General features: G+C 49.2%; 1 protein-coding gene across 2 annotated transcripts in view; it reads right to left on the bottom strand.

Moving 5' to 3' along the window:
• Positions 1 to 638, bottom strand: part of PAX5 (paired box 5) — a 195,485-nt gene extending 194,847 nt beyond the window's left edge. The window contains exon 1 of one of the 2 annotated variants that reach the window (XM_072727915.1): positions 356 to 638. In XM_072727915.1, coding sequence (XP_072584016.1) covers positions 356 to 401 — 46 coding nt within the window. In that variant the 5' untranslated portion in view covers positions 402 to 638. The remainder of the gene's footprint in view (positions 1 to 355) is intronic. The other variant, XM_072727916.1, reaches the window with a different exon arrangement.
• Between the last annotated feature and the right edge of the window lie 13,892 nt (positions 639 to 14,530).

Genomic DNA, 14,530 nt, shown 5'->3' with positions numbered 1-14,530 from the left:
CACACACATTTTGAAAATACATACACAGGGACTTATAAACTCAGTGTCACTCATGCACACTCTGAGCCCCTATGTAAACACGCAGACCCAAACGAACTTTCAGACCTCCAGATAGTCACCCATATAAGCGTTCAGAAACAGAGAAAAACACAAACTCACAGACACTTGGGCTGTTGCAGAAGTGTGTGAACAAATTGGTGAAAAGACATACAAACTCACCGCAGACAGACACGCAGTCAATCCCTGAGAAAATGCGGCTCCCTCCCTCCCCCAGGGCCGACGTGCTTGAGGACCAGAGCTGGCTGGGTCCTGGAATTAGCACGCCTGGAGCCTGGCGCCCGAATCGCAGTCCTACCTGTCCTGCCGCTCCGAGGAGTCGGGTAATTTTTCTCTAAATCCATTTTGATTTTTCAGAACTTGAAGTGGACGAGGGAAAAAGTTTCCACTTTTTTTGTGTGCTTCTTTTTCTTTCTTTTTTCTTTTTTTCTTTTCTTTCTTCCTTTTTTCTTTCTCTCTCTCTCTTTCTCTCTCTCTCTCTTTTTTTTTTTTTTTTTTTTTTTTTTGGTGCCAGGGGCCGCTCACAGGTCGGAATAATTCAAGCCTTCCGCTCCCCCGCCGAGCTGGGGTAGCTGATCACTGAGCTGAAACTAAACGTTTTAGGTGGAAAAAAAGCGTCCGAAGGCACCGTGAAATGATTAAGGAACTAAAGAGCTTCTCGCCATGTGAGATCATGTCCTGTTCTCGCCAACATCACAAGATGTCCCCAGACACGCCGCGCCCCCAGCGTGCCGCCCCGCGCTGCGGGCCGGAGCAGGGCAAGGGGTCCGCGCTGTGCGGCCGGGCCGGCTCAGCTGGCCAGACGGGGCGGGCCGGGCCGGGCCGGAGCCGCGCGGAGGCCGGGAGAGCAGCAGTGCCGCCGCCGCGCCGCCCTGGACTTTTATAGGGAGTTGGGGGGAGGGAAGGAAGGCTTTAAACAGAGCCGGGCGCTAGCCCGCGCGCCCACGGGAAGGTGCGGACCCAAGGCAGGCGCGGAAGCCCTGGCCTCCAGCGGCCGCACCTTCTACGAATCCCCGCGTCTCGGGGCCCCGGCCCGGTGCGGGGTGCGCCAGGCGGGTGACCCCTCTGGGTGCAAGCCCCCGCCGCGTAGGCGGGTGCAGGCCGGGTTCTTTTTTTTTTTTTTTTTTTTTTTTAATTAACCCACCCTGCCAGGCAGGTGTTTTTGAAGGGGGGGTGCCAAGGCAAGTAGTGTCGCCCGGCAGAGAGGGGGGCGTTCCAGATTCCTCAGATTGACCCCTAGGGCGGCGCCCGCCCCCAGAGCGCCCAGCCACCCCACCCCCACCCCCACTTGCAGCTCTAACACCATTGCCGGGTCCCTTACTTTAGGGTAGTGCCAGAACCCTAAAGCCCCCAGGTCCCCACTCAGCCTCCTGGTCCCAGAGCTCCGTCCCACGCCATGTCCCATTCTGGCCCGAAGCACATGTGAAATGCTGGAGATAGAATCCGGGCCTTCACTTTGGGCGCTGGGTCTGAGAAGAACCATCTCAGGAGGTTCTGGAGGTTGGCGGGAGTCCTGGACACCTTACCCCGGCCCATAAATGGAATCCCTTTGCCCTCAAGCCACGGAGGCGTTGCTGCGCGCAGGGCCCCCAGGACTTGCTTCCAGAGGGGAAATCAGCCCGAGAGAGACCTGGCAGTGGTGTGGCATGTCCAGCCCGCTCTCTTCGGCCCGGGCTTAAAACTTCACTCCCTTACCCCCGCCCCCCCCCCCCCAGTCCCGAGTCCAGCTGCAAGGCCTGGCCACTGGATGTCTGTGGGGCCCCGCTGTGGGGTGGTCGCAGGGGCAAGGTTCTCCAGGGCGGGGTGGGGGGGAGCGCTCTGCAGGGAGGACTCTCGGCCCTCCGGACAATGGCAGTTTCGGAAAGTGAATCGTCCTCAGCGAGAGTGTTGTTTGTTTTTTGGAGGGGGTGGTCACGAGGCTGGGCCGCAATCTAGGGGGGAGAGCCCGGAGCCCGAGAAAGGGGGGTGGGGGGAGGCTGGCGGGAACCGGACATCTCTTATCCACTGAGCCGATTTCGCCACAATCGGAAACGTGGCTGTGGATTCCCCGGCGGCCCCCCCACCCCCCACCAACCACCAAGTAATCTGCGCAGTCCCCCTGCGCCGCCTCCTCCTCGCAGCCTTCGAGTCCGGGTCCCTGCCCCGGCGATTTGATTTTTGGCCCTGTCGGAGCGCTGCACTCTTCCTCCCGCCGTCCAGCCCCGGTCCCTGCTCCCCGCCCTCCCGCCCGGCCCGCGCGGGGTGGCCGAGCCGCCGAGCAGCGGCCTGCCCGCGCCAGCACATCAAAAGCCCTCCCGGATTTGACATTTCACCCCAGGCTGGGGGCGGGAGTTGTTGGGGTTGTTTTCTATTTAGAGGGGTTGTTTTGTTTTTGTTTTTTTCCTGTGAATTTTCTTTTCAACATCTGTGAGAGAGTCTTTTGTTTGGGAGGGGGGTGCGTGTAGTTGTTTTTTTTTTTTTTTTTTTTTTTTCGTGGATTTCATTTCACAGGGTTTTGCTCGAGGAGCCTTGGTCTTTTTTTTTTTTTTTTTTTGGTGGCTTTTGTTTTCCGTCTTGTGGGTTTTAATTTTTTTGTGTTTTGTCCTTGGAGGTTGTCTTTTGTTGGGTCGTTTGGAAGGCTGTTGCTTCTACGCGGTGTTTTGATGTGTTTTGATTTTTGTATTAGTGGATGTTGTCTGCGTGTTTTGCGTTAGGTGAATTTTGTGTTTGTATGTGTTTTGTTGTCTTCGATTTTTATTTTGTTTGTACAAGCCGAGCGTTTGGAGAGGGTTTTTTTTGTTTTGGGGGGTTTTTTTGGTTTATGTTTCCGTGTGTTGGCTTCGGTTGTTGTGTTTGTGAGATGCTTTGGTGAGTTTTGCGTGTGTATTTTGGCTTTGTGGGGCTTTGGGATGAGGGAGGAGACAGCAGGCACGACTCCGTTCCTGTCTGAACCCAAGAAGGGCAGAGGGTTAGGCCAGGCATCAGAAATGATGGGTTCACGGGCTCCGAAATACCTGACCCCAGCGCCGCCGCGCCCTGCTCTGCGCGCTCCAGACCAACGCGAAACAAACGTGCGTTCCCGAGGGGGCGCCCGCCCCTAGTCACAGCCCTGCGGGTCGCGCGGCGCCAGTGCCAGGCTCAGAATTCACAGAGACCCCCTCCCCCTCCGCGGGGTACCCAGACCCAGCCGCCGTTCCCTTGTGCACCCTGCCCGCTGCCGGTCGAGCTCCCCGGGCGCCTGGCCAGCTTGCTTCGGACCTCCCGGACTCCAGCCGCGTTGGACCGAGGGGCGGATCCCCGCCGCCGAGCAAGTGGGCAACCTCTTCGGACGACACGGAATCCTTGCTTCGGCCCTAGGGAGATTTGGCAGGGGGCTGGGGGCGCGTGGAGTCTAGGCGCAGATCGGCGTCGGGACCCCCGGAAAAGTCCCCCCATCTCACTTGCCCGCAGACCTAGAATCCTAGACACCCAACTCTGCTCAGCTTTCGGTTTGGAGAGCCTGCCCTGGTTTGCAACCACAGACACAAAAGTGCACACTCGAACATACGCATACACAGCTAGAGAGCAAGAGAGAGCGAGCCGGCGCCTCGGCAGCTGCGGCCTGCACGGCGGTACCCGCGCTGGCACCACCTCAAGGGGAGGCCAAACTGTAGTGACCGCAGAGGTTACAAGGACAGCATAAGGCATTCTTTCTGTCCACGTTGCCGGAATTTCTCCAACCTCGACCCCCCTGGATTTGTTTAATGCTACACCAGGAAGAAAGGGAGAGGCAAACGTAGAGAGGCCGAGAGACACGCTGGCTAACCCGGCAGGGAAATGCGGGGAGAAGCTAGAGAGGCAGGAAGATGTCGAGGGACAGACGAGGCTGTGGGGAAGGGCAGATTGGAGGCCCAGGAAAGGGGCTGGTGTGGACGCTTCTCCGGCCCCCGCGCGCTCTGGTATTCTGTAAGAGGGAGAAAGCAGAAACCGAGAACAGAGAGTGACAGGAAAATAAAAGAGTCGCAGAAGGGGTTGGCCTAGGCACGCTGCGAGCTTCCCTCTAGCTGAGACGCTGCGGTCTAGGGAGGGGGAGCCCGACGTCGGGAGCGGAGGAGCCTAGCTCGGGCTCTTCCCCTCGGCCAGGAAACGCCCGAGGGCTCCAGGGCAGGTGGAGCCGGGACTGGGGCTCGGTTCCGACCCAGGGCCCCCCGAGATCCCCAGCCCGGAATCCAGCAAAGGTTGGACCAGCGGGGTCCGCCGCTGGGCCTCGCTCTGCGCGAGCCCTGGGAGAAGCCGCGGGGAACGACTCCGACCCTGGGGCTCGGGGCTGGGGCCTGCGCTGAGGGTGGGTGGGAGCCGACGTCCGGGCTGGAGGAGGAGGCCCCGCCCTAACGCCGGGGGCCCAGTTCTGGGAGCAGCTGAGGCCGCAGCTGGACTTGCAGGATTCGGGGTCCTGGCAGCGCGCACGTGGCTCGGCACCTTCCGCAGGCGGCGCCCCTAATGCCCAGCCCCGCCCTGCTTCGTTTGCTTGGCCTGGATGGTGTCAGGGTTGAGGGTGGACGCCGAGGCGCGGCGAGTTAGGTCCCTCGCGGTATAAGCCTGGGGCTTGCCTAGGGGCGGCGCTCGGGTGGACGGGGGCGCTTCTCCGCTGGCAACTCCCGGGGCGCAGAGCGCAAAGAGCGCGTAACGCAGGCCAGTCGCCGCTGCAAGTTTTCTAGCTGCGCCGGTGGCAGAATGGGGCCGCGGAATGGTTTGGGTCAAAACGCCCATTTCTGCTGCCAGTGGGGTCCTCTGCGTATAAAGGGCTTCGAGGTCTGGCTGCTGGTAGCATCATGTGCCAGCGGCTCGCCACCCAGAAATACTCGGGTAGCGCTGGAAAAACACGATGGGGCCGTGTTCGTTCGGGGAACCTGGTGCTCATGGTGGGTTATTGCTATTGTTGTCTTACTTTACTGCTTTTCTTGCTTTAATTAAAAGTGTTATTGAGAGCCGCCGCAAAGAGGGCAGACCTGGGTCGTTTGCATGGGTTCATTGCAACCCAATCCAGTAATTAAATTCAGTTCCACTATTGGGTTCCAGGGCACAGGTACACATGGCAGACGTCAAGTGTACGCCGTATACATATGCACAGAGACGAGGTCTGAAGGCAATTGTTGGAGAATTTTGAGGTAAAATTTACTCTCTTGGAGTTACATTTGCAATATGTGACTATGGAAAACAGGCAGTCGGGTGCATTTAAAATTTGCCTACACTTCCCAGCAATCCCCTACTACCTAAGAATTCAAAACGGGGCATGGAGAAGATTTCCTGGCACTGATCGCTTAACATTGAGAACAAGTCTAAATCCGTTTCTTTCTTCTTATATTTCCTTTTAAATTTAACAATGCCATAATTTGTAAATAATAAAAAATCTTAATTTGCTAAAGAAAGTTTATACGTAGGACGTTTTATTTCCACCAATATTTATACGATGAACCGTCAGCACTCCCACCCCTTCTTCCGATAGTTCTCCGCCTAATGTGAGCTTTAAATATTCATGCGCCGGCCCAGACTTATATTCTATTTAATATGTTTTAAACTAATAACATTTTAATGTGATATAATTTGATTCCATGGAGCATTGGAACATAAAAGAGCCTACTTCACAAGCGATTTTGAGTGCGTGCACAGGTTAAACGATTCTTTTAGTTTTGGGGCGTAGATCAGAGTGTGAAACGGAAGCGCTCACGTAAGTAGGCCCTTCAATGTTCTCACTTACTTCATTCCCCGTTTTTCTGTAATAACTTCAGAGCTAGGGCAGAGGATCACAGCAGGGTTGGAGCGCCTTCCCCGGAGCCTGTTGTGTGACCTTGCAAATCGCCAAGTGAATACCTCAGTCTCCTGGCAGGTTGTGCATTGCTTTTTTATTTTATTTTTTTCTTTTGAGGGGAAATTAAGAGGGGGGGGCACTACAGGGTTTGAGAATATGCCTGAAATAAAACTGAGCTCTAAAAATCTTCCAGATTTCCTGCTGATTGCCTATTTTAGCAACTTGACCAGCTATCTGCTGTGGTGGCTTCCACCAGGACCCAGCCCAGAGTGAGATGCAAAAGAGGAGCTGGCTGGGCTTGGGTCCAGAGGGCCTTTGAGGTGAGCCCTGCAGCCAGCCCTAGTGTCTGGTGACCAGAGACACTTCCCAAAGTGTTTAACTTCTCCTTTACTTTGTCCTGGAGGTGGGGGCCAGACCTCAGACGCTGAATGCCAATTGACTAAGAAATTGTCTACAAAAAGAAAAATTAGAGCTGTCCCCTAATTTATTTTCAATCAGATGAAAGCCATTTGGCATACCAAGATGGAATGAGGAGGTTATGAACACAGAACTACAAAGTCATTTTCCCCCTAAATCATGAAAATATTTCTAATGAGAAATCATGATACTGTATTTTTCTTAGAATGACTTAAGTGTCTACCTATCTCACAAGGAAACTAGCAATACACTACTACTTAAGAATCCAAAATGGGAAATTGAAAAAATTGGAGATCCAGAACAAAATATTCATATTAAATTCATACTAAAAGAATCGTACCAAATTATTCATCCTAAAAGTGCTGCTAAAATTTCAATGAAAGCAATTTTTAGGACAAGCGTTGGTAATTTTTTGGAGAGATCTTTATAAATTCTCCCAGAAAAACAATTTAAAGAATATCTATTCACATTCTTTATTTACAGTATAAGTTGATAGGTATATATAAGGTTCTGTGGATAGGGAAGCTAAGAGCTCCAGATGGGCTTCTTGTGAGGCACAAATTCTTACAGACAAGGTAGGAGATGGAAATAGTTTGGTAAATTGAAAGGGGGGCGATTTTTTTTCTAGTTTGGTACAGCAGTTGGTGTCTCATTTCTCATGCAATTTGCACGTAGACTCGTGGACCCCATGAAGTGACACAAGAGAATTAGGCAGAGATGAAAACCTGCCGGGGTCCACAGGCGGTGCCTCAAAGCGCTCCTTTGGACACACGTTCCTGGTGGTGGGGAGTTTGCTGCCTCTACACCAGGACTGACCTTTTGTCTTTTGACCTCTGATGCATGAAATTAGGTAGCAAAAGAAGATGCGAAGAAAAGGAAACAAAAACATGGAAAAACAGCCCTCCTTGACAATAGTCATTGTATCAGATCCTAGCGGAGCTGCCCTGCACTGCCCGAAGCGCTAGTTTATAAGGCTGCGGGTCTTCCTGGCCACTGGCATTCCTGTTCGCCTTTGTGGGAGATCTGCATTTGTTGGGGGAGGGATTAAGCACTCTTTTTAATTAAACTCAGAGCTGGTTTTTGTCCGGGCTCCTTTCACCATAGCCTGCCCCTGTGTCGCGAGCACTTGGTTCCTCCATTTCCTCTGAGGCCCTCAGTGCAGGCCGGATGCCCGGGTTGTGCCAGGAGGGGCAGCTTCGAGGGACAGAGGAAAGCTCAGTCCCTAAAGCCCTTCTGGCCACCCAGGCGAAAGCTGTTGCCCAGCTGGTCTGGGGGAGGGGAGCAGATATCTGGGCCGGAAGGGCACATGCTCCAAGTACAGAGCCTTCCATTCTTTCTCTGGACCCCATGGGGGTATCTGATGCCTGAGGTACAGGGGGGGGGGGGGGCCTGTCCACTCGGCCTAGTGGGCTAGCCAAGTGCCCTCCGCTGTCACAGGTGTCCGGGAGATGGGGCAAGAAACATTTGCAGAGAAACCTTCAGTGAGTGCACACAGCGGGGCACTTGACCCTCACAGTCACCCTTGGGAAAGAGTGTTCAACCCTGTGTCAGAAGCCAGGGTTGCTTGAGCCCCGACCCTGTCCAGATGGGAGTCAGATCTCTCCTTGGACCACAAAAGTGTGAGGATGGGGGTAAGCAGAGGGGGCTGTGGGAGAACGGACAGGGTGCCACAGAAGCCAGACTCTGGAATGGTGGAGGGGAGGAGGTCAGAGGAGACCTCTTTGGGAGAGGGACCTAGATGAGCCCTGAGGGATGAGTAGGACTTTGCTAGATAATAAGGATGGGGAGAGCAATATTCCTGTTTTGCAGATGAGACTCCTGGATACCAATATATCAACAAGAAGCCAGGAAAAGAGTTGACCAAGGCCTTGGATGGGGGAAATGCAAAGGCTTCTGAGGGACGAAGTTCCCAGTGATTCGGGGTGTGCTGCAAAGGAAGGAGGATTGGTACGGTGGGCAAGCTCTTGCCTCTCCAGCCTCCCTTAGGATGGCCAGAGTAGTAGCTGCATGTATCACTAGAGGAGTGAGTAGAAAGGTAGAGGTAAGGGAAAGGCCATTGGACCAAAGGAGAGATACACAAGAAAGCTCAATTTGTATCAACGTTGACCTGGGATATTTACGAAGTTATTACAAAGTTCATAAAAAAAAAAAAAAAAAAAAACCCTCCGGCTTGGGGGAAAATAAAAAAACAAAGAAATTGCAGCCTGGAATGTTCCTCATGCATTCTTAGTAAATCCTCCATCAATGGGACACCCTTCCCTGAGTTCTCCCTCTCCTGTTTCCCTGTGCACTGGCAATAGAGCATTTGTGTCCAGTCCTCACCACTCCTCCCAGGCTATGAACTCCCTTGGGCAGGGCTCCACCTCTGGGGCAAGTATCATTCTGTTTGTTAATAACACTAATTTCTAAAGTTCAATGTAAGAATTGCATGCAGATCCCTGGGCCCTAGCTCTGGGGTATGGGACAGTGCATGGAACTCAAATGTTTAATAACTTCCTCAGGGATGTCAGATGCAAAAGGTACCTGAACCATTCATTGGGAAGCACTGGCTTAAAAGCTTTTCTGGGGCAAGGACTGAACCTCCGGGATTCACTCATTCCTGCCTCCTTCACCAGGTCTCCACCTACCCAAACACTGAGAATCTGGAGCTTGTCAGGATCACAGTACCCCATTCCCAAAATACCAGCACCTCTATTTGCAAACCATCCCCAGTGTGTCCCAAAAGAACCAAGGAACTATTTGTCTCCTCCTCTCATTTTTCATACAGTTCTATTAAACAAAAAGACCCCAGTACTTAGTCTTAGAGACAAGACTCTCTTGCCCCCCCAGTAACTTATAGTTAGGTCAGAGAAATAAGCCTATAATATAAGGTAGAACATGATTGGGTTTTTAATTGAATACCGTTAGGAAAATGAAGGCAGAGTCCTTTCCAGCTTGGGGTTATCTATGAGCGTTTCTTGAAGGAGGTAGTATTTGATCTAAGCTTGGAAGGCTTAGTTAGAAAAGATGGGGAGAAAGGTGTTTCCTACAGGTCAAGGGTTCAGTATGGTCAATGGGTAAGAGGTAGAAAATCCTTAGGTGCCCTGTTTAGAAAGTGGCAGAGCAGGAGTGTAGAGTGTTCCCCGGTGATGAAACTGGGGCCAGCTGAGAAAATGGAGTCCTCAAGGAGGTACAGTAAAACCTGCATTAGAGCAACCTTTTTAAAAGTTTTTGTAGGTTTCACCATGTATGGAGTCCAATGTGGGACTTAAACTCAGCCCTAAGATCAAGACCTGAGCTGAGATCAAGAATCGGATGCTTAACTAAGAAAGCCACCCAGGTGCCCCTGCATTTAAGCCACCTCAAGATTTGGCCCACAAACCCACCACTCCCAGGTGATGCCATGGGAACATATCAACTTTTCTCTGAAATCTGCAAGACTCTCTTTCTTGCTGAGCCTCTCTGGCTGAGCAGAGGTTCCTGCTGCCTATATTTGTGAGGTTTTGTGTCTGTATTATGCCTAGAATCACTCTGTGAGTGACCATATTGTAGTCCCTCTGGGTCCCACACCTCTGCAAATGCCTTTGTCACACTGTCATAGCAATTTTTCCTCTTGCCTTTTTATTTTCTTTCTTGTTTTTTATTTAAAGATTTTATTTATTTAATCAAGAGAGACACAGAGAGAGAGGCAGAGACATAGACAAAGGGAGAAGCAGGCTCCCTGCAGGGAGCCCACTTGGAAACTCAATCCCAGGATCCCTGGGATCATGACCTGAGCCAAAGGCAGACGTTCAAACACTGAGCCACCCAGGTGCCCCTGTCCTCTTGCCTTTTTCTTATGAGAGCAAAGATAGTATCTTACCTATCTCTGCAACCCCAGAACAACACAGGACTTGCACATAAAAGATGCTCATTCGAGAGTCTGATGAATGAATAAATGTGATGAAAGGAAGATCCTGTCTGGAGATCTCACAATTCTAACTCCCACTTTACCGCATCCTAGCAGTATGATGTCACCTCTCTACCCCTCAGTTTGCTAACCTGTGTGTTGGAGAGATTAATTGACACCACTCAACCTATATCTCTGGGCTGTTGTGAGGATCAAATGATAGAATAGGTAGGCTCTTACCTCATGAAATACTGGATTTATACCCCCCAAAAGCTGTTGAAAGAAAATCTTGTTTGGGAGCATCTACGTAGCTCAGCCAGTAAAGCAACTGACTCTTGATTTCAGCTCAGGTCATGATCTCGGGGTCATGAGATCAGGCTCTGCGCTCAGTGGGCATTCAGCTTGAGATTCTCTCTCTCCGTCTCCCTACCCACCCCTCTTTCTCTCTAAAAAAAGAAAAAGGAAGGAAGGAAGGAAGGAAGGGAGGGAGGGAGGAAGGAAGGAAGAAAGAAGAAAGAAAGAAAAGAAAAGAAAAAAGAAAGAAGAAAGAAAGAAAGAAAGAAAGAAAGAAAGAAAGAAAGAAAGAAAGAAAAAGAAAATCTTGTTTGGTTGACTAAATATACTTCTTTGGTGGAGGAGCTGATGGCACAGCATTTGACAGGCACTGTGAGTGAAGGTTCGTATAGGAGGAGGCGGACAGAACTCACCTTACAAAATTGTACAGGTCTTTTCAAAGTATCCTTTGCCAGCCCTGCAAGAGAGAAAGCAAAGAAAACAAAATTCAACTCAAGCACATCCGAGAGCTATAGGTTAACAGCTGTCATGGTATTGCTGCTAAATTTCTGAAAAGACAATGTCGGTCTAGAACTGCTGGGGAAACACACAGCTGGGCAGAGCTGAACGGGGAAGAAAGCCTCAGATCCTAGAGGGAAAATGAAAAGACATAATTGCAGTCAATAGTGCATTAATGAGGTGAACTCTGCTGTCCACATGCACACACACACACACACACACACACACACACATTACAGAAAGACTTTCACTCTGTGGGAAAGAAGGTGCAGAAAGATGAGTCGTAAGTCATGTGTTCTGTCAGATTTTCCACAAGGCCCTAATCCCAGGAGTCTTCTAGTGGGCTTTCTCTACAGAGAGAACCTAGAAAAGGCCAGATCTCTAAGATGGTACAACCAGTAGTTTATCAATTGATGTATTGCTAGTTAAGTCAGTAAATAGTTCATTAATAGTATGAGCACTTGGGGTAAAGGACCTCATGAAGTTGTATGAGCTGTATCTAGGCTGGCTCCTCTACAGCATCCCGCTCAGCCCAAGATTGAATACCTCCAGGAACAGGGAGCACACTACCTCCTTTTGTTGCGGAATGGCTGCCAGGAATTCTTTCTCTAATTGAGCACACACCAGCTTTCATGTTACTTCTGTCTGTTGGTCCTAGTTCTGCCCTCTGAGGGTCATTGCCTTCATGAAAGAACAAAGGAACACAGAAAAGTTTCCTGTGAAACTATATGCTCAAAAGGTGGAAGGGGAGTCCCCCTACGTCTTTGGATGAATAATCCCAGCAAAGAAGAGTGGTCTTGTAATGTCAACTAAAGGAAGCACATTCAGGAGTAAAGCAGGGGATGCCTGGGTGGCTCAGTCAGTGAGCGGAGCATGCAACTCTTGATCTCAGGGTTGTGAGTTCAAGCCCCACAATGGGTGAAGAGATGACAAAAAAATTTTTTTTCTTTTTAAAAAGAAAAGGAGTAAAGCAGGAGAATTTTGAGACTGAGAGCCCAATCTGCAGAAAATTTCTGAAAATCCATTCCGATGGCTGCATCCCTATAAGCTACAGATTCCTATGTAAACTTATCATTTATTAGAAAGAGAGAGGGAGGGGTGGTGGAGGGAAAGAGAGAATCCTTAAGCAGGCTCCTCACCCAGCACAGGGCTGGACACAGGTGCTTGAAAGCTCAATCTCATGACCCTGAGATCATGACCTGAGCTGAAATCAAGTTGGCCACTTACCGGACTGAGCCACCTAGGTGCCCCTGTAATTTTATCTTTAAAAGGACACGGGTAAGGAGTGCCTGGGTGGTTCAGTTGGTTAGGCAGCCATCTTTGGCTCAGATCATGATCCCAAAGTCTTGGGATGGAGCCCTGAATCAGATTCCCTGCTCAGTGAGGAGCCTGCTTTTCCCTCTGTTCCCCACTCATGCTCTTTCTCACTATCTCTGTCTGTCTGTCTGTCTCTCTCTCTCAAATAAAAAATCAAGTATTGGGGATCCCTGGGTGGCTCAGAGGTTTGGGGCCTGCCTTTGGCTCAGGGTGTGATCCTGGAGACCCAGGATCGAGTCCCACATCAGGCTCCCTGCATGGAGCCTGCTTCTCCCTCTGCCTGTGTCTCTGCCTCTCTCTCTCTCTCTGTCTCTCATGAATAAATAAATAATCTTAAAAAAATAAAATAAATCAAATCTTAAAAAAAGGAGGGGGGGGGACATTGGTACAACCACCACTGGGAAGCCATTGAATCCAACCCTTTGCCCCATTTGACAGATGGAGAAACTAAGGTCCAGAGAAGGAAATAGACTTGCCAAAGGTTCCACAGTAAGTTACTGGGAAGGGCAGTACTGATGAGAGCACCTAACATTTCTTGAGTGCTCGCTACTTACTGTGTGTCATGGTTTATGGCATTATCACCCTGAGGTAAGCCCCTAGGATCACCCAGTTAGATGACAGACCTGGAATCTGAAAGCCTGCTCTGACTTTAGAGTCACATTTCTTAATTGTTAACATTATACCACTTCCCTAAAACTCAGTTTTCTCTAGCTCCTACCCTCACCCTCACCTAAATTCTACCCCTGTGTGTCCTCCATTATGTTGCACTGACTGCCAAAGAAAAAAAGATCCAACTGTATGCAGTTTTCTAGGATTTACGAAGCAATTCTGTGTCGCCCTACACACATTATCTTAGGGGATCCTGACAAAGGATCCAGGCTGTAGCCTGGGCAGAAATTAGCATTTTTCAAAGCAGGAGTGGTTGGGGTTCCTTCCATGTGACTGGACCTTCTCTACCAGTGTCTATACATCCAAGTAGAGGGCCTACAGGTTGAGAAATGCATAACGTAGGAGTAAGGACCCAAGCTCTATCCACACTTGATCTTAGCCAAAAGACTGAGAAGCGATTCCCCAAGCTCTATCGACAGAGAAGAATAGACATATGGAATTTGACTGAGGAAATTTTTTATCCAAAAGAAAAAGAGTGCATTCTCTTTCTCTTTCTTTATATGTTTTAAATAGAATGATGAGATAATCCTGGATTTTTAAAAATCAACTCTGGTGTTTAAATTTTAATTTATTCTCAGAAGGGTAGAAAGGTCTAGAAGAAATGCAATATGTGGTTTTTTTTTTTTATCATTTTCTATGGTAAACCACATTTAATCCCTTTCTTCAGTGAAAGGATTTACAAAGGATATAACAAAACGTACCTATCTATTGCTTTCATTGTATTTTTTTCCAGATTTTTTTTGGTTTACACTGTTATAACAATAAAGGAAATTAAAAAGGGGAGAAAATTATCCATAATCCTACCATCCTAACAAATGAACTGTTCAGCATTCCTTTTCTGCCCTTATTTACATGCTAGCAAAATTTACATAGGTAATTTGTTAGCGCAGTTACAGCTTGTATTCACACATTTCTCATGCAACAGTTTATTATAATGCCACATGGTCTTTATAATTATTTTAAAAGAAATGTTTTAATAATTATTTTAATGGCTGCTTAATACCTTTTTAAGTAGATATATCATTCCCTAGTATTATATATTTAGAAAGACTCAGTTTTTCACTATTACAGATAATCCCAAAGCACACATCTTCATACCTCATACCTTTGTTTTTTGTTTGTTTTTTGTTATTTCCTAAAATCCCCAGATCTAGACTTGTTGGTTCAAAAACTTACCCAATTCTTGATATATATGGATAAATCACTTTGTGAAAGGCTTTTACAAATTGATTTTGCCTCCAATAGTGAATAAGTAGGATACTTTTGTACCGCAGTCTTGCCCCAACTGAGGGAAATCTTTTGAAAACTAAAAGATAGTTTCAGGATGCCTGGGTGGCTCAGTGGTGTTTAGCATGGAAAATATATGAAGAATTTATAAAACTCAACATCCCAAAGAACAAATAATCCAATTTAAAAATGAGCAGAGGGATCCCTGGGTGGCGCAGCGGTTTAGCGCCTGCCTTTGGCCCAGGGCGCGATCCTGGAGACCCGGGATCAAATCCCACATAGGGCTCCCGGTGCATGGAGCCTGCTTCTCCCTCTGCCTGTGTCTCTGCCTCTCTCTCTCTCTCTCTCTTGGACTATCATAAATAATAAAATAAAAAAAAATTAAAAAAAAAATGATCAGAGAGTGCCTGGCTGGC

The sequence above is a fragment of the Vulpes vulpes genome, chromosome 12 (genome assembly GCF_048418805.1).
Source record: "Vulpes vulpes isolate BD-2025 chromosome 12, VulVul3, whole genome shotgun sequence".
Taxonomy (NCBI): Eukaryota; Metazoa; Chordata; class Mammalia; order Carnivora; family Canidae; genus Vulpes; species Vulpes vulpes.
Note: the sequence above shows the minus strand (reverse complement) of the source record. Positions and strands in the feature narration are given on the sequence as shown.